The sequence below is a fragment of the Protopterus annectens genome, chromosome 2.part1 (assembly GCF_019279795.1).
Source record: "Protopterus annectens isolate FY-2018-M chromosome 2.part1, PAN1.0, whole genome shotgun sequence".
NCBI lineage: Eukaryota > Metazoa > Chordata > Ceratodontiformes > Protopteridae > Protopterus > Protopterus annectens.
In genome coordinates, this window is record NC_056729.1 from 497,880,445 (window position 1) to 497,906,805 (window position 26,361).

Genomic DNA, 26,361 nt, shown 5'->3' on the forward strand with positions numbered 1-26,361 from the left:
GGTTATAAAGGGAGACGTGTGTTTCTAATCAATTATGACATCAGTTATGCTAACCAATCAGTTTTATAGTCCAGTTATTTAAATGAATGAGTATTTGATGTTTGTCTGAGTAGAAGTCAGTATGTTGAAAAGCTTCTTCTTTAAACAAAACATTCTTTATTTTTAAGTATCAGTTCCGCTTCTATAAAGTGAATAGCTGCTGTGTATGGTGCTGGTGAACGTATTTTTCATATTTTTGTTTTATTAGGTTAGCATAATTTGTTCATGATGGGAGTACCCATGCACACACCCCCACACTGTTTATAAGTACTTTGATGGAACAAAAAACATTATTGACCAGCACCATTTCAGCAAGTGCACTTAGATTGGATTCATTTCAGTAGTTGAGTGTACTGGCTTGCCCTTTGGGGTTTCCCCGGGGGGGACCCTTTTAGAAGGGGTACCTTTGGGAAGGAAAAAAAGGCGGGAAGGTTTTTGGGAAAGGAAATAAAAAACATGAAGATTGCTCCAATTGAAAGAAAGAGCATCCACTTTCCAAGCTGTGGGATGAAACCTTTTGTGCAAAACTTTGGCAGCTGATGGTTTAGTGGAGAAGTTTAACAGATCTATGTCTGGAGTTCCCCATGACACTGTCAATCTCTGAAATACATGAGGATCCAATTTCCACCGTGGGGATCCATAATTCGCCTGCTCAACACATCTGCTAAGGAGTTCTGTGCTCCCGGCAGAAACCTTGCCTGAAGATTGAGCTGTAAACTGAGAGCAGTCTCCCACAAAATCATTGCTTGCCTGCATAGAGGATAAGAGTGTGTTCCCCCTTGCTTGTTGATGTACCACATGACAGTTGTGTTGTCTGTTAGAATCAACACCTGCCCTGGAAGAAGTAAATCCTTGAAAACTATTAATGCAACTGGACTGCTAACATCTCCTTCAAGTTGATATGTAGATGTTGTAGTCTGGCAGGCCACTTGTCTTGTATCCACTTTCCATTTAGATGAGCTCCCAAGCTTTGTCTGGGGCATCTGTCGTTAAAATCTGACTCGCCTCTGGCCAGGTCACAGAGAGTCCCTTGTTTAGGTGACATTCCTGAGCCCACCACAAAAATTCCTTTTGAATGCAAGGTATTATTTGAATGACAGTGTCCAGATCCTGGCAGTGCTGTGTCCATACATTTTTGAGATACCATTGCAGCTTCCTCATATGCAGTTTGGCATTGGGAAGCACCAGAATACAAGATACCATGAACCCTAAGGCTTGAAGGACTGTCCTTGCAGTCAGCCCGGACTGATGAGATAGTTGATGGAAGTAAAGGGAAAGATTCTTTTGTTTGTCCGGGGTCAAAAAGGACATCTGGGAAGCTGTATTCAGTCTTACACCCAGAAAGCACATGTCCTGAGAGGGTACTAGACTGGACTTTATTTCGTTCACAGAATACCCCAGGCATCTTAGCACTGCTATCACATATTCCAAATGATGAAGAAGCTGGTCCCTTCCTTGAGCCAGAATCAGGCAATCGTCCGAATAAGGATAGATCTGTATTCCTTTTAGCCTGAAGAAAGCTATCACTGGAGCCAGAACTTTCGTGAACACTCTGGGCGAAGTAGATAAGCCAAAGGGCAATGCAGAGAACTGATAGTGAGAAGTCCCAGCTCGAAAACGCAGATACTTCCTGCAACTTAGTCTGATAGGAACATGAAGGTAAGCTTCCTTGAGATCCAAAGTTACCATCCAATGATCTTTGCCCAGCAGAGGTAAAAGCTGCTGTAACGCCACCATTTTGAACTTGGGAATGTCCAGATAAGTGTTGAGGATAGATAAATCCAAAATTGGTCTCCACGTGTTCCCCTTCTTTGGTACTAGGAACAGGCGAGAATAAAATCCTAGGCCCACTTCTGGCATAGGGACCGGCTGTATGGCCCCTATTTGGAGTAACAGAGAAATTTGCTTGTGAGCCTCTATTCTTTGTTGAGGAGGAACGTCTGGCATGCCTTTGAAAGGAGGCAAGGTATGGAAATAAAACCTGTAACCGTGGTGTGTGATATCCAATACCCATCTGTCTTGGGTAATTAAACTCCAATTTTCTTTGAAAAGTGCCAACCTTCCTCCCAAAGATGCTGCCAGACGAGAAGGCTCTGGCAGCTGAAAAGGTAGGTCATTGGGTCTGTTTACGAAAGGACTGACCCCTGCCCTCACCCGAAGACTGTGCAGGAGAACTCCCTGTTCTAGGCCTGAAAGAGCCCTGAGCTCTGCCCCTACCACGTCTAGATCTACCCCTAGACTGGGAATCATAAGAAGGATACGTCCACCCTTTAGTAGGCCAATTTCTACTAAACTTTGGAGGCTGAACCTGCAAAAAATCTTTAACAGTCTGCATAGACTTAGCCTTGTCTTCCATTTTCCTTAAAACTGCCTCAACAGGAGAACCAAACAACACATCAGATTGTAAAGGAGCATCTAAAATCCTTGTTTTAACATGGTCAGATAAATTTTGATCCCTCAGCCAGGCGTGCCTCAAGAACTGACCCAGTGGCAGCCACCCTAGACGAGGCCTGTACAGCATCAAAACCACATTGCAAAGAATGCTTACCCACCTGTTCAGAAACATGTACTAAATCTTGTAACTCTTTACAATCAATACCTTCCGCCAGAGCATCAACCTTAGACTTCAATTGTGAAAGGAGATAGTTTTGGTATTTCAACATGTGAAACTGGCAATTCAAAGCCCTCATAGCTAGAGTGGAAGAAGTATAAACTTTCTTTCCCCATCTATCCAAGGCCCTGGCCTCCTTATCTGCAGGAACCGGATTCTTGACAACAGAAGCCTTAACACCTTTAGGCCCCTGGCTAACAGTTTCTGGGTCTGCCCTAGGACTCTTAAAAAGATACTTATGAGTTTCAGGCACCCTGTAATACCTATCCGGTTTAACAGGAGCAGGAGGCAAAGAATCAGGATTAAGAGAAGCCTCTGTAAAAACATCTTCCACTACATCCAAAACAGGAGGTATAGCCAAAGGCCTATGCTGGGGTACAAACAAAAATTCCCTAAGCCTTTTCCTGGAATCAGAGAAGTCCTGACCTTCCCACTTAAAATGCTCCCTCATGGAATGAAGAGTTTCTGAAGAAAAATCCTCAGGAGGAGAAGCAGAAGGAGTAGAATCATCCACATCAGAATCAGAATAAGGAGAGTACTCCTGCAAGTCTTCAGCCGAAGTCTCTGAAACATCCGAAGCCTGCTCAAAACTCCCTAGCTCAGGCTCCACCCTAGGTCTCTTATCAGGAGGGGGCAAAGAACCCCTAATCAAAGTAATCAAATCTTCTGCCATTTTAAGCATATGCTTCTTGGGCACAGTTCCTGAAGAACTAGGGGTGACACCAACTGAAGCTAAACCTGGCCTGCCTCTAGGAGAAGCCTTGGAAACAGAAGGAGAGGGCCTAACCACCCTAGGCAGGGAGGGGAGTATAGTAACCTGAGAAGCCCCATCACCCTGACCTGCCTCCTGAGAGGCCACATCCTGCAATAACAAAGTCTCTCCCTGGGATCCCAAAGAAACCTCCCGTGGAACCACCGCTCCACCGACACCTCTAAAGAACCGGCGTCCGTAATGGACGGTTCTTCAAGCCTAGGCTTAACTGCTTTGTCCTTGCGCTTCTTGAAGCTGGCGCCGGAGCATCCGACGGCATTTTATAATTGCACCGCTTCAAGACTAACCTGGCACAATCTAATCTCCTCTTTATAGTGCGCTTATTGAATCTAGCACAAGAGCGACACCCAACAACGCCGTGCTCAGGCCCTAAACAAGGAATACACAAGGTATGATAGTCTCTATGCGGTATCTGTTTCCCACAAGAAATACAATTATTCACTTTTCTGACATCCGTAAACCACTGAGGCAAGAAAAACTAAAATATTCCAACGGGTACTTAGCCAACTTTGACTCTGTCTGAAACTCCTAAATCGAAAAATTTCAGAACGCCAACCGGCACTCGCAATACTGCTTCTGCATCGGACCATGCGGCAAAAAAGACTGGGGATATGACGTCGGTCATGCGCATTTGTGCCCTGACGTCCTGATGTCAGTCAAATGCGCCTTGACCGACGTCAGCCTTATACTTTGATATTCGAGCCGACCAAGGACAGCGGACTACCCCAAGTGTAAGGACTGCAGCAATGTGAGATGAAGAACATCTACATTTATGGTAGGTACAAAACTGTACTTTATCTGGTTTAGGGTATTCTGAGTAGAAAAAGCTTCTGGTTTTATGTTCTTGTGCAAACTCAGAGGTTATGTGGAGAGAGGCACTATGGGTAATCTTAACATGAGAGTTTTATGGCTGACACGAGCTTGGTACAGTGGCCGAGTCGGAACTGAGGAATTGGTTCAGAGGCAGTCAGTAAAGAATGAATGAAGATGAACACAGATGGAACATTATGGTAGGACATAACTTCTTTTTTATTGTATTACATGTTCCATAATAGGTTAATTTAAACGGTAATTGCTTAATAGGGTGATCAATAACTTTTTCAGTGTAAATATATTTACAAAATTTACAGTTATAACACTTATAAGTACCTGCCTTGGATACTTTTTTAGAAATATAATTTTCTTGTTCCTTATAACATAGATTTTTTTTTTTGTAATGTTATAGATTTTTTATAACCAGAGGATAAATGATCAGTGGTTATACCTTAAATTATACCTTAAATTTTGGAATAAAACTTAACATATGCCGGTGTTTCTTAATAATCCTATATATATATTTTATATGTTGGTCATAGCTAAGAATACAGCTAAACCTCTCTCTTTATTTCATACTACGTTATTAGAACAATCTGTCCTAGATGTATTATAATCTGAAAAAATAGGTTTAAGTGCTGTTTCACTCTTAGAATAAATATCTTCAGCCATTGCCATTACTTTGTGTTTTGTGCCCTCTGTCTATAAATTCATAGCTTTAAGTTTGTTCATATTCTCTCTATTAGTATTTAATTTTGCCACTAGTCATGTGATTCCTGACAATGTTCTTAAAACATGTGAGGGTGTATACTATTTTATATAAATATGTATTTTTATTAACTGGCTTTTTAAATAATATAGTTTGTATTATCTCTCTTTAGTGTCCTTATATAGGTGAATATCCAAAAACTCAGTCTGTGTAAAATGTATCGTATGCTTAAATATTTAAAAAAAAAAAAAAAAATCAGTTGTTGAGTGCAAGTAATCTAAAAAGTTATCAAAAGTATTCAAGGTTCCTTTCCATCTTAAAAATCATCTACACAACCTTTGTAAAATAACATATTATTGACATAAGGATTAACTGATCCAAGCAATATATTCAAGTTCCCACATGTTCATGACTAGGTTAGCATAACTTTAATTAAAAAGTCACACTCCACCAAAGGGTAAAGATACCAGTGGCTTCACAAATCCAATAAAACAAAAATACGAAAAATATGTCCACCAGCACCATACACAGCAGCTATTCACTTTATAGAAACGGAACTGGATACTTAAAATATGCACCCTCATTATGTATTTAACAACGTAGTTAAAGGCCAGTCTATGAGGGTATTTAGATTGAACCCCACTGAAGCAGGATATGAACAAGAACTAATGGACCTTAGAACGAGGTTTATGGAGAGAAAATATAATCCAACAGAGGTTAACAGAATTTTTAGAGAGACTAATTCATTAAGAACATCTAGAGCACACCCTTATTTCTCAAATGGATACAATGCTGAGTGTACCGTACAAGACAGTAGAGTACATTTACTGAAAGTCCCGCTATTCACCTCAGACATTAGTGTGATTAAAGAAGTGATTTTGAAACATTGGGGTACACTATTATTAGATGAGAATATTAGAGAAATCGTGGGAGATACTCCCAGATTCTTATTCAAGAATAAAAGAAATTTGAAACGGATGCTATGTTATCAGTCATGCACCAATACAGAACCAGATAATACGCAAATAGATAATCACACTAAACCATGTAATAGATGTAACCAATACGAATATATTGACACAAGAAGAAACTTCATACATCCATTTACAAAACAAGAGTTTATAATTAATGTGCCAGCAGATTGTCAGACTGAACATGTTGTCTACCTGGCTAGGTGCACAGCCTGTGAAGCATTCTACATAGGCAAAACTAATAGGAAATTACGTGAGAGAATTAGAGAACATGCCTTCGATGTGCGCATAGGATCTGAGAGTAGTGCATTAACAAAACATAATATCAAATCAGGTCCTACACATAAGTTTAAGTTTACTGTCTTACAGAAGATTAACCCCAGTATACGTGGTGGGGACTTAGAAAGCTATACAGAGGAGTGTGAGCTAAGGTGGATGATTAGATGCAGAGCGGATAAGTTTCCGTAACTAAATGACAAAGTCCCATTAAAACCTATTCTCAAAAAGAGAGGGTTGAAAGTGATGAAACTTGATGAATTGTAAATAATGCAGTTCTTGTTACTAGGATCATAGATGCATATTCTTTATCGACAGCATTTTTATTAATAACATCATTATATATTTTAATTAGATGCACAATTCGGAGACATCATATTACTATTGAATGAATTCTATTTGCTGTATTAGAGAGTTTTTATGCTTGTTTTAAAATATATTTATAAATCACATTGGATTTTTTGTTATATGAGCAGTGTTAATATAATGCTATATGAATTTGATGTTTTAAAAAGTATGGATATATATATACATGCATATATATATTTTTTAGGATGAATATTGAGATTATTTGCCTATGAAGCTATATATATATATATATATATATATATATATATATATATATATATATATATATATATATATAAATATATATATGGTTTATAATAGAATGTTTACGCAATGGTTATAAAGGGAGACGTGTGTTTCTAATCAATTATGACATCAGTTATGCTAACCAATCAGTTTTATAGTCTAGTTATTTAAATGAATGAGTATTTGAGTGTTTGTCTGATGAAGTCAGTATGGTGAAAGCGCTAACTTCTTTGAAACAAAAACATTCTTTATTTTAAGTATCCAGTTCCGTTTCTATAAAGTGAATAGCTGCTGTGTATGGTGCTGGTGGACGTATTTTTCATATTTTTGTTTTATTAGGTTAGCATAACTGTTCATGATGGGAGTACCCATGGCCACACCCCTACACTGTTTATAAGTACTTTGATGGAACAAAAAAACATTATTGACCAGCACCATTTCAGCAAGTGCACAGATTGGATTCATTTCAGTAGTTGAGTGTACTGCATATTTATTTAAAATAGCACGTAAAAACTCTAAACCAAATTTGTTAGGTATAGAAGTAAACAAAGCACTGACATCTAGGGTTACAAAATAGTAATCAACTTCATCATTCACAGTGACCCATTCATACAATTTTTGTAAAAATTGTGGTGTATCCTTAATTGTGATGGATAAGTTCGACACTGCCTTTAATTCCTTTCCAAATAGCTAGAAATGAGCTCTGTTATCCAGCCCCATGAGGATGCTATGGGTCTTAATGGTGGTGATGTCAAAGACTTGTGAATTTTAGGAATTCCATATAGAACTGAAATCCTAGGAAATGATACATAAAAATACTCTAAAATTTCTAAATCAATTTCTCCATTTAATGTGTATCCCATACGCTGAACTATTTTCACTTGTAACAGTATTGTCCACTTGCATTCTGTCACTAAATGTTCATTACTGTTAAGCAGATCATGCATTTTAGAATCATAATATGTTCTGTCTAAAACTACTATTCCACTCCTTTATCTGCTGCCTTTATTACAGTGTCTGAGTTGGCTGACAATGATTTCAATACAGATCGTTCCTCTGAAGTTACGTTATAAAATCGACTTGTATTAGTATTCATAAATTCATAAATGTCAATTTCCACAGCCTTTTCAAAAGCTACAACCAAAGGATTACAAATCTTTTCTTTTACTACGTTTATTTTAGTATCTGCTGGCAATATCTGTGTGATGGAACTTATTTTTACATGCAATTATATTCCACCGAAAACTGCTATAATTGTGCTTAAAAAAATTCTGGGAGAAATAATCAGCTTTCAGAAAGGAATATTACTTATAGGTAGGGACTGGAAATTGATCTCGAACAGTGACGATGTGTCTGGGGGAGGCAGAAGGTAAAATTTAACAAAGGAGGGTAGATTTATTTATGAAACTATTTGGCATGGAAGATGTGAATTCAGTACTAGGAGTTTGGCATGAATTCACATCTTAGTCTTGCAAGATACAGAAACTGGACTAGGCTAGACAGTATTTCCATTTCACAGTAACGTGCATTTAAATGACAGTCATGATACACTTCCAATAACTATTTTAGATCATGCACCAATAATAACAAAAATGAGACACTGGTGCTTTCTCATCTGGCTGTTGAAAAGAGAGGCATTAAAGGAATGGGTAGTGGAAAGTATTCAGGAGCTGTTAGGGAAGATATAAATTTCTTCTGAAAATATAGCTAGGTGAGGGATACAGCTAAAGTAGAGTTTAAAAATAAGGTATAAATAAAAGAAAGGGAGGTATGATAAGAAGTAACAAGAATTATTTAGAGAGACTGACATGTTAAAGTATTGCAAAATAGGGAGAATCTCGCAGAACAAGAGGAGGCATAACTACAGAATGCTAAATAGAAAAATAAGGGAGTGCATCAGTAATTTGCATGAGTTTAGAAAGCTTGCTGTTAAGCAACTTTTTTGATAAATCTAGAGCACAAAAAATTTTAGTATGACGACTCTGGTAACAAGATAGAAAGGGCTGTCACCAAGCTTAGGGAACCTGTAACAAGGAAGATGAGATCCTGTAGAAGTATTAGAACTATTTTGGAAATTCTGTGAAAGTCTGTATAAAGCAGAGAAATATGGAAACCAAGAAAAGGTACAAATGGAAATGTTTATGGAATTAAATATGCCAAGGTTAGAGGTAGGTGAGGCTGAATTACTAACAGCGTAGGAGGAGACTAGATAAAAATTGTGATATATAATCAATCTACAAGAATGTCCCCAGGAATAGATGGTATTCCTGTGGAAGTTTGGTCACTAGGATGGAAAAAACTGATAAATATCTGAATGATACAGAATCGGAATTGTCTAGACCAGGGTCAGTCCTTGCTGAGTCTAGTTATGATGGCTGCCAAAAAAGCAATTACTATAAAATGGAAACCAAAGTATAACCAACTTTGCTAGAAGTTGTGAAGATAGTAACAGAATTGAAACAACTGGAACTAGGCTCTTTAGAAAAGGGTAGGAGCAAATTACATAGGAAAAATTGGGAAATGTGGGATCAATACATGCAGAGGAGAAATAAGTTTTAAAAGAGGGCAGGATTTGAATGAGCTATGTAATAACTGACTAACAATGAATGGATGTGTTAAAAGTGATGTGTAATGTTTGCAGCTACAGTTGTGGTGACACGGTTTGGAATGTATGTTTGTAAGTGAGATTGTGTTGCTATGGATTATTTTCATTTTTATAAATGTAACATTGCTTATGTCATCCACGATAACTTAAAGATGTTTCTTGTTTAAAAAAAAAACTGATACATATCTGGAAGGTTTTGTTTAACAGTATTTTAAGAGGAAGAGCAATACCAGCATTCTGGAAGAAAGCGGTGGTCGCAGTAATACCTAACGAGGGTAACGAAGCATCAGATCCAGCTTCATACAGGCCTATTTCAATACTAAACCATGATTATAACTTGTTTGTCTATAATGGCTAAAAGAATTGCAAAAATTATGCCAAAATTGGTAGATCTGGACTAGTGTGGTTTTGTGGAGGAAGGCAAATATTTAACAACATTAACAGAACATTGAAGATTCAGAGGGAAGCAAAATGTAAGAAAATACCACTGTTGGTGGGTCTTGATGCAGAGAAAACATTTGACAGGCTGGGACTTTGAGCATGGCAATGGAAGCATTTACATGATGATGATTACAAGATGATTCTTCCAATAGAACAAGGCAGATTGGGATTTACCTGCTTTGAAGGATATTTCAGAGCATCACAGTTGAGGTTCCTATACATAGCAGAAGCAGAAAGCTATAATTCAGAGTGGAAAGGGAAGATGATGACGCTAGGGGAGGGGGGGCTCAAGAAACAAGGAAAGACTGGGATTTTGGATGCAGACACTTAAGGAGAATAATAATAATCATACTGAACATCATATAAGTAGCAGAAAGTATTCTAAGAACTAAGCCAACAGATCTGCAGATAGAGATGACTGCAATTCGGGACACAGACAATAGGCAAGAGGGCTTGGAATTTATTGGAGAAAACTGGCAAAAGAACCAAGGTATTGGGAGCAGATAAGTAGAGGGGGGAAAGGTAATAGAATGGGAAGACACCAAGTATTTATTTGGACTGCAGGTTAGAGATTTGCCTTTCCTATCAAGGACTGATATCAGAGTGTAGGCAAAGAGAAACAGGGAGAGCCTAAGCAAAAGATTAGCACTGGTGGCTTTTTTAGTAGAATTTAGAGCAGAAGCTGCCATTAAAAAAGAATAATTAGTAGAACATATAAACTATTGCACGATAACTACAAAAATCAGAGAAGTTTAGAAAGGATTGGGAAGAGAGATTAGGCAAGCAACTCACAAACAAGGCAGGAATTAAATGAGCTATGTAATGTCTGACTGAAAATGATTGGGTAAATTATAAGTGATGTATAAAGCTTGTAACTACAACTGTGTCAATGTGGTCTGTAATGTATGCTTGCAGCTAGAATTGTCAGTATGGTTTCTTTTCATTGATATTAAATGATAATTTAATAAAGGTGTTTCTTGTTTTAAAAAAAAATTATTAGCTATTAGTGCTGCTCTTTTGCGTAGTTATCCCCCTTTTTCTTTCTGATTTCCATCCTTGATAGGGAAGGCAATCTCTAGCCTGCAGTCCAAATTAATTATTGGCCTCTTTTGGTTCCTTTGCCAGTTTTTTTCCAGTAAGTTCCCGCTCACTTTTGCCTATTCTCTATATCCCTAATTGCAGTCATCCCTATCTGCAGAATATCCTTTCTGCATCCCCTCGTTGGCTTAGTTCTTAGAATACTTTCGATTTTTGTTATTCTTCTTATAGATTTGCATCCAATATCCCAGTCTCTCCTTGTTTCTTGAGCCTCCCCCTGTTCATCGTCATCCTTTTCCACTTTGTATTGTAACTTTCTGCTTGTGCTATGTATGCAAGCCTTAAGTATATAGTCCCTTCAAATCAGGTAATCCCAAGTCACCTTGTTCTGTTGGAAGGATCATCTTATCCCACTTGACACTTGCCATCTTCCACTCCCAGATAAAATCCTTCAGCTCTTTATTAATTGCTATTCACTATAACTCCTCTGGTTGATAAAAATGTGCCTGACCTGTCTATAAAACTAAAGGGACTAAAAACATTTTCACTGCTTGTATGTTGCTATCCATATCCATAAAACAGATATTCCACTTTCTAAGTTTTTGTATTATTTGTTTAGTCTCTCCAGATATCCTTAGCTGCCGCACCAGAATCAATTTTTAATCCACATTCCTAAGTACTTCATTTTATCGTGTCCCAATAAATATTGGTATTTGTTGAACCAATTTGTGTGTGGGTACATTGTTTACAGCTGTTGCCTTTGTTTTATCTCCATTAATTTTGTATCCCAAAAAGACTTGAAACTGTCTCAGAATGTTCCACAACAAATCCTGTCCAAAGCTAAGAAGGAACAGACAGAACAATGCAAACATACACTCACCAGTCTAAGCAGACCAATTAGAGGGCTGGTTAAATCTGCCAGAGGGAACTGCGAGGCAAAGTCAGCTTCCTAGGTGAAAGATGAGCATAAGGCTTTTTAAAATTATGTTCATAATCTCAAGAGGGACACTCAGCAATGTGCCGAGTTAATCATAATCGACAACATTTACACCCAGCCTGAAACTGTAGCAATCCTGCTGGCTGAAAAGCTCAGTTCAAACAATTATCCTAATCACCTCCTACAACACCCAGAGAAATACCCATTTTGAGGTATAACATGCCAAGTGAGGATGTCAAATTCAGTGTACTGCTGCACTGAAACTCCGAGATAAAATAGAATCTTAGGAACTCTTTGTAGTTGAACACCATGTGATAACCACCTAAAAGCTTCATAAAGCTAACATAGCATTATTCCCCGGTTCCATTGTGGGTGTTGTAGTAAGCATCTCCTTAGCTTATTGTATACAGTAGTAGCGTACAACACTTCTTCACTGATGTAAAATGTTTTATTTGTAAAGAATACATGGGGGGTTGGTGTGTATCAAATGGAAATGCCTTATATTGCAGCATTAAGGAAATAAGTTTGTGGCAGTTTGTAAAGGTATTTCAAGGATTACACAAGCCAGATAAGACCTCATATATTCCACTCCATTGTTTCTGTATCTTAGAGTAATGTTTTCCTTTGTTTTTAGAGGGCTATAGTAATTAAAGTTCCTTCTGAATAGAGTTTAGTAGTTTATGAATGGAGCATCTTGTTAGGGATTTCTACTTTAGTTTCTGAAGTATTTTAAATCATTTTTGTAGTGTCTCTGATATATTTTGATAATCTGGTGTTATGTTAAGATTAGCTAGTTTTATTCTTTAGTTATTCCTTGAATTAATTTGTAGTTAGTTTAGTTAATTTATAGTCGGGTCCTTCCAACAGCAGTGCTGCATTCCATTTGGCTAATTGGGGTACATCATTTTATTATTTAAATTTGTTTTCTTTTAACTGGGATACAAATAGCATGGGCAGTATTTAATTTTGTGGGGAGTTTGTGTGTGGGTGTGTTGAATTTGCAGTGTGCGTGCAAACGTTTTTAATAACTAAGTGAATGGGAAATGCTGTTTGTTTTTAGTAAAGTTTCTGATAAAAGTGTGGTCTTGAGATTGCTGTTTTAGGAAAGCTAGATTATTTTGGAGGTTTTTGTATATTTGCATTTAAATTATGTACATATTACTTTAGTTTTTAGCAAGTAGCATAAATACTGGGTTCAGGATATTTTTAAAAGGTTTGAAATGGGAATGTTGTAGGTAAGCTGCTAGTAATAGAGTGCTAGTGCAAATAGTTAACGATGTGTAGAAACACACACACACACACACACACACACACACACACACACAAAATGTACCTGGAAACCAGGTTATTAATCTACCAGAAGATCTGAGGATTCTTTTAACAGATTAACTCATGAAAATATATCTTAAAAGTTCATTAAAATCTATCTTAAAAGTAACACTGGGACTTTCCTTGGTGTGCCCTCTTTATACTGTTGCATGTTCTTCCTATGCATGGCCTGCCTCCCCATCCAGCTTTGTATGTTGGAGTTTCCAGCAAGCTCATCAAATATATAGCATTATATTACTTGTAAACCGTGTAGTTTCTTACACTTTTTTTCTTGATAAGCAGGAAGTATGCTTGGTTAGATGTCAGGGGCAATCTGGCAAACTGGGGGGGGGGTAGCTTGGAGTGTATGGCTGGCATAAGCTGATACGGTAATAATGCATAGAACAAACATACCCATGAGTTTGGGGGCTTCCAAGAACAAAAACTGACAGGAATGAGGATAAGCCCCATCTATAAGAGACACCAAAGAGGGTCCCATTATTGGTAATCTGATAGACCAAAAAATCTTTTACTGTCTTTGATTAAGAAATCTTGAGGTTATTTTTGGTTTGTTTTAGTGTTACAGGGAGTTTGGTGTGTTCTCCTTGCCGGCCTGGATCACATGCGAATGAAACTGGATCTCGTGCTTGTAGTCCATGTGCAGCAGGTATGTAACTGAAACAAAAATAATGAAGCTTCTCATTATATTGTGCATATGTTGTAATGGCAGGTCATATAACCTTATTACACAATAGAGAAATATCTGTGTAGCACACATTACATTTGTTGCATTTATACTCCTGATGTGCTACTTTCCTTTGTGAGATGGCTTCATACTGCTGAGTATTTTGTTTCATGAGTACTTCCCTGTGTTGTCTAGCTGACTCTTTTTGGTACCTTCAGCATTTTTCAAAGTCGTGTGAATACTGAAAAAAATGTCATCTTATGAAGTTGTTTTTCTTCTGAAGTAATATTGCACATCAGATGCTGCCATGATAGGTATTACTACTGTAAGAGGCATGTTGGTATGAAGGTGATGGGTTGCTTTGTCAGTGCAGTATCTTTAGTGATTGGAATCTAGTTGTATACAAACATGATTTAGTCCTAATGGCCAACATCTTTATTCCATCAGAGCTGGATAATGATGTAGTTAGCCATTTGCTTCTACCTCTTCCTTCCCCATTTTCCATCTCACCCAGATACCTTTTATCTGCAGTTCAGCAACCTCTTCTGTTGTGCATTCCATTGTCTTACAGCCTTATGTAAATTTGTTTCTTGATGCTAGTTTTAAATCGCCTTTCAATTGCTCTCCAAGGAGCATGTTTTCCTGGTCTCATCCCATTATATTTACTTTTCCCTTTGTATTTATTTGCTTCTAATACCTTGGTTCCTTTGCCAGTTTTCTCCAGTAAATTTCAGCCCCCTCTTGCCTATCCTCTGTAACCTAAATTGCAGTCATCCCTATGGGGAGAATCTCCTTTCTCCATTCTTGTGTTGGCTTAGTTCTTAAAATGCTTTCTTCTACTTTATGAATATAATATTCCCTGTGCCTGTTATGCTCCTTAAGGATCTGCATCCAAACTCCCACTCTCTTATTTCTTGAACCCCCACATTCATCATCATCTCTTTCCACTTTAAATTATAGCTTCCTGCTTGTGTTATGTATAGGAGCCTTAACTGAGTAGCTGTAAAATATCCATTCAAATCAGCTAATCCTAAACCACCTTGTTCTATTGGAAGGATCAACATATTCCACTTGACCCTTTCCATTTTCCCCTCCAGGATAAAATCCTTAAACTTTTTATTAATTACTGTCCACAACTTATCCTCTGGTTAAAAAAATGTACATGACCTGTATATAAAACTGAAGGGACTAAAAACATTTTCATTGCTTGTAACTTGCTATCCATATCCAAAATGTAGTGCTTCCAGTTTCTCAGTTTTTGCATTATATTTTATATAGTCTCTTCCCACATATCCTTAGTTGTCATAACACAATCCATTTTAATCCATAGTCCTAGATACTTCATTTTATCATGCCCCTAAAAATATGGGTATTGCTGAACCAATTCATGTGTGTGTACATAGTTTACAGCTATATCTTTTGTTTTATCTTCCTTAATTTTATATAATGAAAAGACTTGAAACTGTCTTAAAATGTTCCACAAGACTGAAATTTCCTTTTCTTGTTTTATCAGGTACAAAATAATATTTGCAAATAAAGCCAGCTTTTGTTGATTGCTATATCAGTTGTATCCTTGATTTTCTGAGTCCCTTATTTTCTGTGCTTATGGCCTTAGATGTAATGCAAATAACAAAGGGAAAAGAGGCACCCTTGCTGGTTCTTCTTTTTACATGAAACGTAAGAGGGACGAACCTTTCCACCTCCTAATTAACCTTATTACCATATCAACAAATGCAAATGCTTCCATTGCCCTACTCGTAAAATCCCAGCTTACTCTGTCATATGCTTTCTGTGCATCAAGACCCATCAACAGTGATATTTTTATACATTCTGCTTCCCTCTGGATCATCTTTGTTCTATTAATGTTGTTGAATGTTTGCCTTCCCTTCACAAAACCACATTGATCCATACCTATCAATTATGGCAACAACTTTGCCATTCATTTAGCTGTTATGGACATCAACACTTTATAATCATGGTTTAAATTGAAATGGGTTTATCTATAGATAAGTCTGATTGGTGTTTCGGTATTACAGCCACCACAGCTTTCATCCAGGATGTTGGTGCTTCCCCTCCTTTTAAAGTATTGTTAAAAAACACCTTCCAGACTTTCACAGGAATACCATTTATTTTTGGACTTACCTGCAGATTAATGTGTTATTGTTTTTGTCATATTCTCCTGTCTTGACTGAAAATTGTTGAGCCTGATCTGCATCTAACCTTGGCATACTTAAGTCTTCCATAAGTATTTACATTTGTGCTCCTGTTTTCCACATTTTTCTGCTTTATACAAATTTTCATATAATCTCCAAAATATTGCTAATACATACACAGAATCTCTGGTTATTTTTCTTGTTGTAGGGTTCCTAGGTTTAGCAACAACCTTTTTATTTTCTATTTTTATTTTCTCTGTCTTAAGTCATTATGGTTAAAGTTTTTGTACTCGAAGTTCTAAAAACAGTCAATTAACAGCAATCGGTTTAAACTGTACATAGCTTATTATCCAGACACACTTATTTTCTCTTTAGCACTCTACATTTGCACCTCCTCTTGTTGTTTTCCCTTATTTTGCAGTACTTTAACCATTATTAGCCCCTCTAAATTATTTTTACTTTGAAACCATATCTTTTTCTTTTATTTTTACTCTTTCTAAGCTCCATTTTCATTTTGTCCCACTTATTTGCTATAACCTCTAAAGAAATTTCTAATTTTACTAATAAATCTTGAATAATTTCTAGTACCCATTCTTTAAATAATTCTCTTTTTAACAGGTGGGTAGAGAAGCTCCAGTGTCTCATTTTTACTTCATTACCCTGCATTTTTATCTTGGTTATTGTTTGCAAATGATTATCTGAAGTAATTACTGGATGTGTATTGAAGCTTTCAATTAAATGCATATGTACCTGTGACATATAATTTGTCTGTTCTAGCCTGGGTATTGTACAGTGTGGAATAATATGTAAATTATCTCCAAGTTCCTACTACCGAATTCACATCTTCCATGCCAAATATTTTCACATTTTTTTCAGAAATCTACCCTCTTTTGTTGTATTTTCCCTTCTAGGTCTCCTGACTGTGTATATCAAGTTCCAATCCCCACCTACAAGTAATATTGCCGTCTGAACCCGATTATTTCCCCAAAAAATTTCTTAAACTCCGTAATAGTTTTAGGTTGAATATAAAATACATGCCAGCATAATCCTCCTCCTCCCTTACCGGTAGCCCCTTACTACCACAAATCTACCATTATCTGTTTTCCTTTAGTAATTCATTTAAGTATGCTTCTTTCCTTTGTCCCTGATATTCTGCTGAGTCAAGTGGGATAAGCTGATCCTTCCAGTAGAACAAGGTGGTTTGGCATTCCCTGATTTGAAGAGGTCTCTCAGAGCTTCACAGTTATGGTTCCTATACATAGCACAAACAAAGGTAGAATTCAAAGTGGAAAAGAATGACAAAATTGGGGGGAAGCTGAAGGAACAATGAAAGACTGGGATTTGGGATGCAAATCTTTAAAGAGAATACCAACCACACAATGCTGTGTTCATAAAGTAGCAGAAAGTATACTAAGAACTAAGGCAACATGGGAATGGAGAAAAGATTCTTCTGATAGGGATGAGTACAATTAGGAATACAGACAAAAGGCAAGACAGGGCTGGAATTTACTGGAGAAATCTGTCAAAGGAACCAAGATATTTGGAGCAAATAGAGAGGGAAAGGTAACAGAATGAGAACTGTATTCATTTGAAATTTACTCCTTGAAGGCTTAGAATAAGCTGAGGTGCTAGAGTGGTTTTTAATAAACTGGTTTACTTGACTGCTTAGTCATTCTTCTTTTGGATTTTAGAGTTTGTCATGAGAGAATTTTTGTGAGATGTCGAGTGATCCAGGGAATAATATACCATGTGTTGTTAAAGAACTTTCCACATCTTCCTAATTTAGCTATGGATACATTTGTGAGACCAAATCAAGACAATAACCAGGATGGCAGAGGTGGCCAGTAACAGTGGTGAAGGGCTACCCACTCCAATTTGGGAAAGGATGCTCAAAGAGACCCGTAGCAAGCGTTTTCAAACTGTTTATGGATGTAGGTAAGCGTTACACTGCTTTTTCTTCTGAAGCGAAACTTTTGCTCAATAAACTTGAGCAATTGCTCAATAAGGAAATGGCAATTCATTACAATAGGATGAGCCTACGGAGATATTTAGACTTAGATATAGCTCCGAAAGGGCTTAGAGCAATGACATTTTCTTCCCTGCCTTTTGATGCATCTAAACCGAATGGAAAAGTTTTTGAACAGAGATGGGAAGCTGCTGCCCATATCTGTGCAATGGAATGGACTACAATATTGGCAGAGCGAGATGAGGTTAAACTGTTGGATATTAAAAAAGACATTATTACTATGTGTAACAATCTGATAATCCTGGTTGACAAAAGTAAATTTGAATGTGGTCTGCATGAAATCCAGGAAAAGTTGGTTAGTTTAGAGAAGAAATTATGTGAGAAAAAACTGCAAAAATTAAAAAGATCTGAAAGCTTGATAATGGTACAGCTTTTTTTTGGCCGACCAATCAAAAAGGTAGATCCCGGGTTAGTTTTCAAAATCAGGAAGTGACCGGTGAAACGGAAGGGGAGACATCTATGGCAGATACCAGTTGTAGACAGACTGATATAGACGAGGAAAGACAATATCCTGCCCTTCCACAACCTAAAAATCAACAGTATATGCAGGATAATTTTCGTGCCAACTATAGCCCCAATCAATCGAGGAAACTACATTATGGAGAATATGAACGTGGACAGTTCAGAGAAAAGTCGAATTATCGACAGCGGAGCAACAACAGCAATAGAAACAAAAGGACTAAATGATATTGAAAAAATATGTAACACGAACGGTTTAGTATTAAATTTATCAGGGAGTGTGTTAGATGATAATCTAGTAGCTGTTTTAGAATATGGTCTTAAATGTATACCCACTGCAATGCCTAGACTACACTATTTTAAAATAGTTTTTTAAAATGATAAGAAAAATGCATTTATGGAATTTGTTTCAAACACAAAATATTTTGTTTACAAATACGGATGTCTCTTGATGCTGCAAATAGTAATGATGAGCAAAATGTATCAGATGTTTTTTTTTTATTTTGTGTGAGTGAATTAAATGCGTATTTTAATTTAGATACATCAGACATGAAAGTAATTTTATGCCGCCATTTACTCATGATGGTATAAAGAAATTTCAATCTGTGGTGGAGTTTGAAGTTGAAATGTTACATAATGATTTTATAAAACAGAATGTTAGTTATAATTTAACAAAAAATGAATGGATGTCACTCAAGAAATTTTCTGAGCAGAATGAATTTGTGGTCAAACCTTCAGAAAAGGGAAATAAAATTGTTGTGATGCATTACCTACAATATAGCAGAATGTATTGTGATTTACTTCAAGAACAGAAGTTTATGAAGTGGTAACAAAATTAAAGTTAGACGAGGCAAAAATAAAATATAAACACTTGATAGAGAAAGGATATAGCCTGGGCTATTGGTCTACGTCAAGATGCAGATAAGAAGTTGCTTAATGTTAAGACAGACAGGGCATTTTTGTATTGTTTGCCGAAAGTGCATAAACAATTGGTAAATCCGCCAGGGTGACCAATAGTCTCAGCCAAGAAGAAATATTTACATAGTTTGGGTATTGCATTACATAAGCATTTGTTGAAGGAAGTAGTTCGTCTCCCATCATATATCAAAGACTCTCTTGATTTTTTGAGCAAAATTGAGAAAATAAAATGGAAGGAGAATATGTTTTGGATGACACTGGACGTAAAAAGCCTGTATACTAACATCAAACATATTTTTTGGTATGGAAGCTCTTTATAAATACCTAGGTGACATTCCATTGGCTAATTATGTGATAGATTTGATTAAATTTAGTTTAGAAAATAATTATTTTTATTTTGAGGAACAAATTTATCATCAAATACAAGGAACCTCAATGGGTTTGTCTTTTGCCCCTATGTATGCAAATCTTTTTATGGGGTTAGTGGAGATCGAATGTATCTACACACACATTTTATAACAAGTATGTTAAGTGTTATAAATACATAGATGACTTGGTTTTCTTATGTGATGGAGGTTCAGAAGACTTTGAACAATTTGTTAAAGATTTGCACAAAAATAGGTTTCATTTGCAGTTTGGTTACAGTGGGGCAATAAGATTTCTGTTTTAGATATAATACTAGAAGGTATTCCTGGTAAAGAGATAGTCACCAAGTTGCATAGAAAATTTGATGATGTAAATCAATTTATACTAGGCAACAGTTGTCATCCAATTCATATATTAGAATCATTACTTAAGAATATCGAGAATTTGGAATAATAATAAAGATTTTGAAATTTAATTATTAGAAACATCAGCTATGTTTATAAATAGGAAATATGATGTTAATAATATAGAGAGAAGTATGGCTAGATTCAGAAGAGAGAGATATGGAAGATGTATTAATAAGGCTAATATGTCTAATAAAATAAAAAGCTTATATAGACCAAAATAGTTTTTGTAGTTTTTAACATTTAATATGCTTAGTGAGAATATAAAATGTTATAAAACATTACTGGCAATTTTTATTAAAATATCCAGAGTTAGTAGGCTTAGTAGAACATAATTTGATATTCTCTTATAAAAGAGAGATATGTTCATACTAAATTTAGCAGAACATAAGAAGTAATAAGGAAACATTTTCAGGAGTTAGGGATGACACCATGTGGTAGATGCAAGGGCTGCAAACACATTGTACAGACTTTTCTTGTTATAAATAACAGGAAGTTTGGTGCCATTGGATCATTTAGTTGCTGTACAGAAAGTGTAGTCTATGCGTTAAGATGTGGGTGTAACAAATTTTATATAGGCCAGACAAAAGAGAAGGTTTAAGACTAGGCTATTGGAACATCTAAGGGACATTAGAACAAGTAAAAAAGAAAGTTCCTTGGCTCAACACTTTAAAGCACATCATTTGTGTGATTATAAAGATTTAAAAGCTACCATATTAGAGCAAACATATTTTGAAGATGCTGCTTTAAATAAGAATGTTGTATAAAGAGACTGTTTTTATTTTAAAATATGATACTTTGATTCCAAAAGGTTTAAATGTAGATTGTTGCTGGAAATTTATGGTTTAGATAGATGTGTTTTTAGCTATTTTATTGTTTAATTGCTTAATTATTTGATTGAATATATGTGGGTATAAAATGAGAACTGCAGTCATTTGAAATTTACTCCTTGAAGGCTTAGTATAAGCCGAGTTGCTAGTTTTTTTTTTAATAAACTGGTTTAGTTGACTGCTAGTCATTCTTTTGGATTTTGGAGTTTGTCGTGAGAGAAAAAAAAAAGGAACCAAGATATTTGGAGCAAATAGAGAGGGAAAGGTAACAGAATGGGAAGAGGCCAAGAATTTATTTGGACTACAAACTTGAGATCGCCTTCCCTATCGAACATTGCTATCAGAGTGTAGGCAGAGAGAAAGAAGTAAGCAGATCCTAAGTGAAAGACCATAACTGGTACAGTTTTTAGTGAAATGTAGAACAGAAGCTGCTGTTAAAAAAGAGATAAATTAGTAGAGCATTTAAAATATTACATGATAACTATAAGAATTAGGAGGTTAGAAAGGATTGGGAAGAAAGATTGGATAAGCAATTCACAAAAATACAAAGGGTGGTTATATGCATGACTTCCCAAATATGCAACGAAGTGTAGAAGATTTAGGATTTTTGCTTGGAAGTATTTACATTGGTATTTGTATACCCCAAGCAGACTCCAAAGAATTTTTCTTCGGGTCGATAGCAAATGTTGCTGAGGTAATTGCGAACATACTTTTGAGAGTGTAATGAGTTGGCATACTTAAAAATTCCTGCAGCCTTCTGTATCACAAATACTGGGTGAGCAAATTGCTCTAACTTAAAAAATGATTTTTGAGCTATGATACAGAATTGGAATTGCCTAGACTTAGTAAGGCCTTGCTGAGTCTAATTATGGTGGCTGCCAAGAAAGCATTTACTAGAAAATGGAAATCAAAGTCTAAACCAACTGTACTAGAAGTAGTGAATATAGAAACAGAGATGAAACAACTGGAAATGGGATGTTTAAAAAAGGGAGTGGATTAGATGCTCTAAATTGGCCCTAGGCATGAGTGCGTGTATGTGTGTGCCTTCTGTGGAAGGTTGGGCGCTGGGCTGGCATCTCAACACTAAAACTCCACTGCCAATCATGAGAGGACAGGTGATCCGCTGTGGTGACCCCTAACCGGGAAAAGCCAAAAGAAGAAGAAAAGGGTGGGAGAAAATTACATAGAAAAAAATAAAAATTGTGAGAACAATACAAGGGGAATACATTTTTAGAGGAATGATGTTTAAAAGAAGGAAGGATTTGAATGAGCTGAGTACTGTTTAACTGGCAATGACTGGATTATAATGAATGTACTGTGTTTTCAACTAAAAATGTGTCAATATGGGTTGTTTTCATGTAAATATACGATTGCCTATGTTGTAAGTGATGATTTACTAAAGGTGTTACTTTTTTTTTTTTTTTAACAAGAAATGAGACTGACACTTCTGGCAAAATTGAACTTGTATTAGGGAGATTTATGCCCTTTCCCCACTTCTATGTGATCTTCTTATTGGTATATATATAATTAAAAGGGGATAGGGTTGGTGTAACCTGCCCCACATGGGTGATGTAGTGGGGTTTGTCCCCCCCCCCCCAAAAAAAAATTGAAAAATGTGTTTTGATGTCAGTGGATTTTCCAGATGATTCTATTTGCTTAGATTTTCTCACATTTTCCAGTGCTGGGGGGTGGGAGTAAGCTCCACTGCACTACCCACACCCCCTGCTAATCATATGGATCTGTATCATATGATAGAAACCTCATAAGACTGAAATTTCAAAAGACTGAAAAGTCACTTGACTGAAACCCATAATACTGAATTTCAACATACTAAATTGTAAACTGGGCCATATAAAACCAGACTAGGTGGAGGACTACATCCCCACACCCCTCTAACTATATATACTAACTCCAGGATTTCACTACAGTGGGGAAAAGGGCATATAACTTTTACATACCTTACAGTAGTCTAAATGCTGCAACTGCTATGCCTTCTTCCCCACTGTAGTGCGATCCTGGAGTTAGTGTATATAGTTAGGGGGTGTAGCCCCCCACATAGTTTGATTTTATATGGTTCAGTTTGCAATTTAGTTTGTTGAAATTCAGTATTATGGGTTTCAGTCTTATGGGTTTCAGTCAAGTGACTTTTCAGTCTTTTGAAATTTGTCTTATGGTCATAGTCAAATAAATTTCAGTCAAATGAGATTTCTATCATATGATAGGGATCCATATATATATATATATATATATATATATATATATATATATATATTACTTCAGAAGACTGAAAGTCCAAAATCTTGAATTTCAAAAGACTGAAACCAATATCTTAAAAGTTCAAAATACTGAAAACACACAGGATACCAACACTTAATATATTCCAGCAGAAGTAGATGCAGAAACGAATACAAGACCAACAGTATTACTTTTCTCCAAATATAAGCTGGGGGAGCAAGCCCCCCTGCACACCCCATGTGGGTGGGCAAGCCCCCCCACCCCCTGCTACTTAATTATATAAACTCCGACATTGTACTTCACTACAGTAACATGAGTTAAGTTGTAGTATAGCAAGTTAGAAGGGAACATGACTAAGGTTACAATAGGCAATCTTGAAACAAGTAATGGTATGTTTGCCACTTTGTTCTGTGGAGTGCAATCTCGGAGTTGATATATTTAAGTAGCAGGAGGTGTGGGGGCACAGCCCCCCACATGGAAGGGCATAGGGCATCTTGCCCACCTGCTTATACTTGAAGTGTTAAACAGTTTCTTTTATTTGTTTCTGTATGTAGTTGTGCTGGAATATGGTAAGTGTTGGTATCTAATGTGTGTGTTAGTATTCAAAAGTATTTTGAGTTTTCAGTCTTTTGAAATTCAAGATTTTGGGCTTTGTCTTCTGAAGTGAATCCATATATGTATGTGTGTGTATATGTGTATGTATATGTATATATATATATATATATATATATATATATATATATATATATATATATATATATATATATATAGGAGTGTGTGTGTGTATATGAACTCTGAGGTCGCACAGCAATGGGGCAAGGGCATAAACCCCTCCCTTGTATAAATTACATTTTTTCAGTCATTTTTAGTGTAAAGCTGTTTACTGTCAATCTGGTGTTTGTCATTTTCAGTTTATGTGTGGAGCTAAGTCAATTGAAAGACATTTGAAAGATTGGCTGAACCAAGAAGCTTCTCAAGAAGAAACATTTCAAAAAATAGTTAAGGCAAGAGTGCTAAGGGAAAACTATGCCAGGAAGACTGGAAAAAAGTGCATTGTATTTATTTTATGAAAGCACAAATTAACTGAACTGGTATTCTGTATCAAGATTTGTTAAGGGACAGGGCCTGTCATGTGTATGCTCCAAATCAGACCATCAGAAACCAGCCAAGACCTACATCAGTAAAATGTGATCACAGAAGTCAAAAGAGATGCTTTCTTGACCAAACAGTGGTGATTAGCATTAAAATTATTGCCAACAGAGTGTTTCTGGAAAATGATTATTGGTTGTGCACCAAGCAGAAGAGAAGCAAGTTTATCTCTGCTATCAGTGGATGTCAAGAGGCAAATGTGAGATTTAAGTTACTATATCCAGCTGTCTTCAGAATATTTTCCTGGAGGATGGAAGACATGTTTAGAAGCAGAACAGGCTTTGGATGAAAAAGAAAACTTTAGTCCACAAAGAATTGAGTCAGCAAGCTGAAGGAGATCCTGATTCTCAATTTTCTGTTAAGAAAGAAGAGAGCATGACAAAAGAAAAATGAGTGTGCTTTTTCTCATAATTCAGTAGGGAAATTATGAGGTTAACCCTAGGAATATTCAGTAACAAGTTTACTACAAAGCATTTAAATGGAAAAGAATATTGATTATTGTAAGTTTGTTCTGGTAAACAAGGTGTCCTTAACAGTTTGTCTGGTTTGCATGTCACCAGAAGACATGCTAATAAACAGAATTCACTTGGAGAAAATGTTTACTGAAACATTCTAATGCCTTCTTAGCTGGGAGAGCTGTAAATGTAAGACAAAACCAGATGGCACTTACTAAAAGCATAAGCTGTATTATGTGTCTTAGCATGAATGACCTTTCTTTTTGGTTCATAGGTTCATAGGTTCATACTACGCTATCTGCCCGAGGGCATTTACAAGCCTAGCCCATAGTTTTGTGGCTTACGCCACCCCTTTAGTATGGGGAACTATACCCATTATTTTTTATTTATTTTTTTTTTTTTGCTGTGCCTCTGTCGAGCAGTGACACTGAGGTAATCCCTGGGGTATATCTGTGATCTCCCATCCATTGGTCAAGATTTCTCTTGAACAAGGCCAGCGAGGTGCTCTGCCTCACATATACCGGGATTTTGTTCCACAGCATAGGGAGTCTTTGGGTGATAAATCTATCCCTCCAGCACGTCCTATTAATAGCTGTGTCGAGGTTTAAGTCTCCCGCCCTTGTGGCTCTGACGGATCTAGATTTTTTGAGGTGAAGCATATTCATCAAATCTGAGTTTGACATGACCTTGTATGTCAGGCACAGGTCACCTCTGAGCAAGCGGTAAGCGACTGAATAGAGCTGAAGTTCTTTCAGTCGGGCAGCATAGGACAGATTTTTGAGACCCTTTATCCTTTTGGTGAGGAACTTTTGTGGCCTCTCCAGCTGCTGCAAGTGTCGGGTCAGATGCATTCTGAATGGGGCATTGTACTCAATCATTGGTCTGATGAGTGATGAGTATAGGGAGACTATGACCTCCCTTGATCTAGATGTGAATCCCTTCATGATAAGGTGGGCAATGTAGAAGGTCTTCCTAACTACTTTAGCTACATGGGTGTCGAATGACAGGCTACTGTCAACCTGGGTCCCCAGGTCCCTGATAACTTCTTCTGTGCTCAGTGGATTGCCACCTATATGGTAGCTAGGGGTAACCTTGTTTTTCCCGAAGGGTATGACTATGCATTTTTGGCATTTAACTTTAGGCCATGGCTCTGGCACCAGTTATCCGTTTCTGTGAGACCCTTCTGAAGGATATCTGTGTCAGATGTGTTTTCGACTACGCCCAGTTTGCAGTCATCTGCAAACTTTGTCAGCCATAACCCTCCTGTGTTTGCTTGTACTTCGGAAAAGTAGATGCCAAACAAGAGTTGGCCCAGGACTGAGCCCTGTGGGACACCACTTGTGACAGGCTTTGAGTCTGACATGGCACCAGTAACTCTGACCCTGTGGGTTCTGTCACTCAGCCAGTTTGCAACCCATCTTGTGATGTATGGGTTAACATTTAAGCTGATGAGTTTTTCAATGATACCCTAGTGGGGTATTGTATCGAAGGCTTTCGCCAGATCGAGGTAGGCTGTATGGACTGCCTTTCCCTCATCAATGGCTTTGGTGACTGTTTCGAAAAACTC

General features: G+C 36.9%; 1 protein-coding gene across 1 annotated transcript in view; it reads left to right on the top strand.

Moving 5' to 3' along the window:
* Window positions 1-5,516: 5,516 nt before the first annotated feature.
* Window positions 5,517-26,361, top strand: part of LOC122794856 (latent-transforming growth factor beta-binding protein 2-like) — a gene marked incomplete in the record, with an annotated part of 523,235 nt that continues 502,390 nt past the window's right edge. The window contains 2 exon segments of the mRNA XM_044063459.1: window positions 5,517-6,346; window positions 13,693-13,781. Of these exon segments, the coding sequence (XP_043919394.1) occupies window positions 5,517-6,346; window positions 13,693-13,781 (919 nt within the window).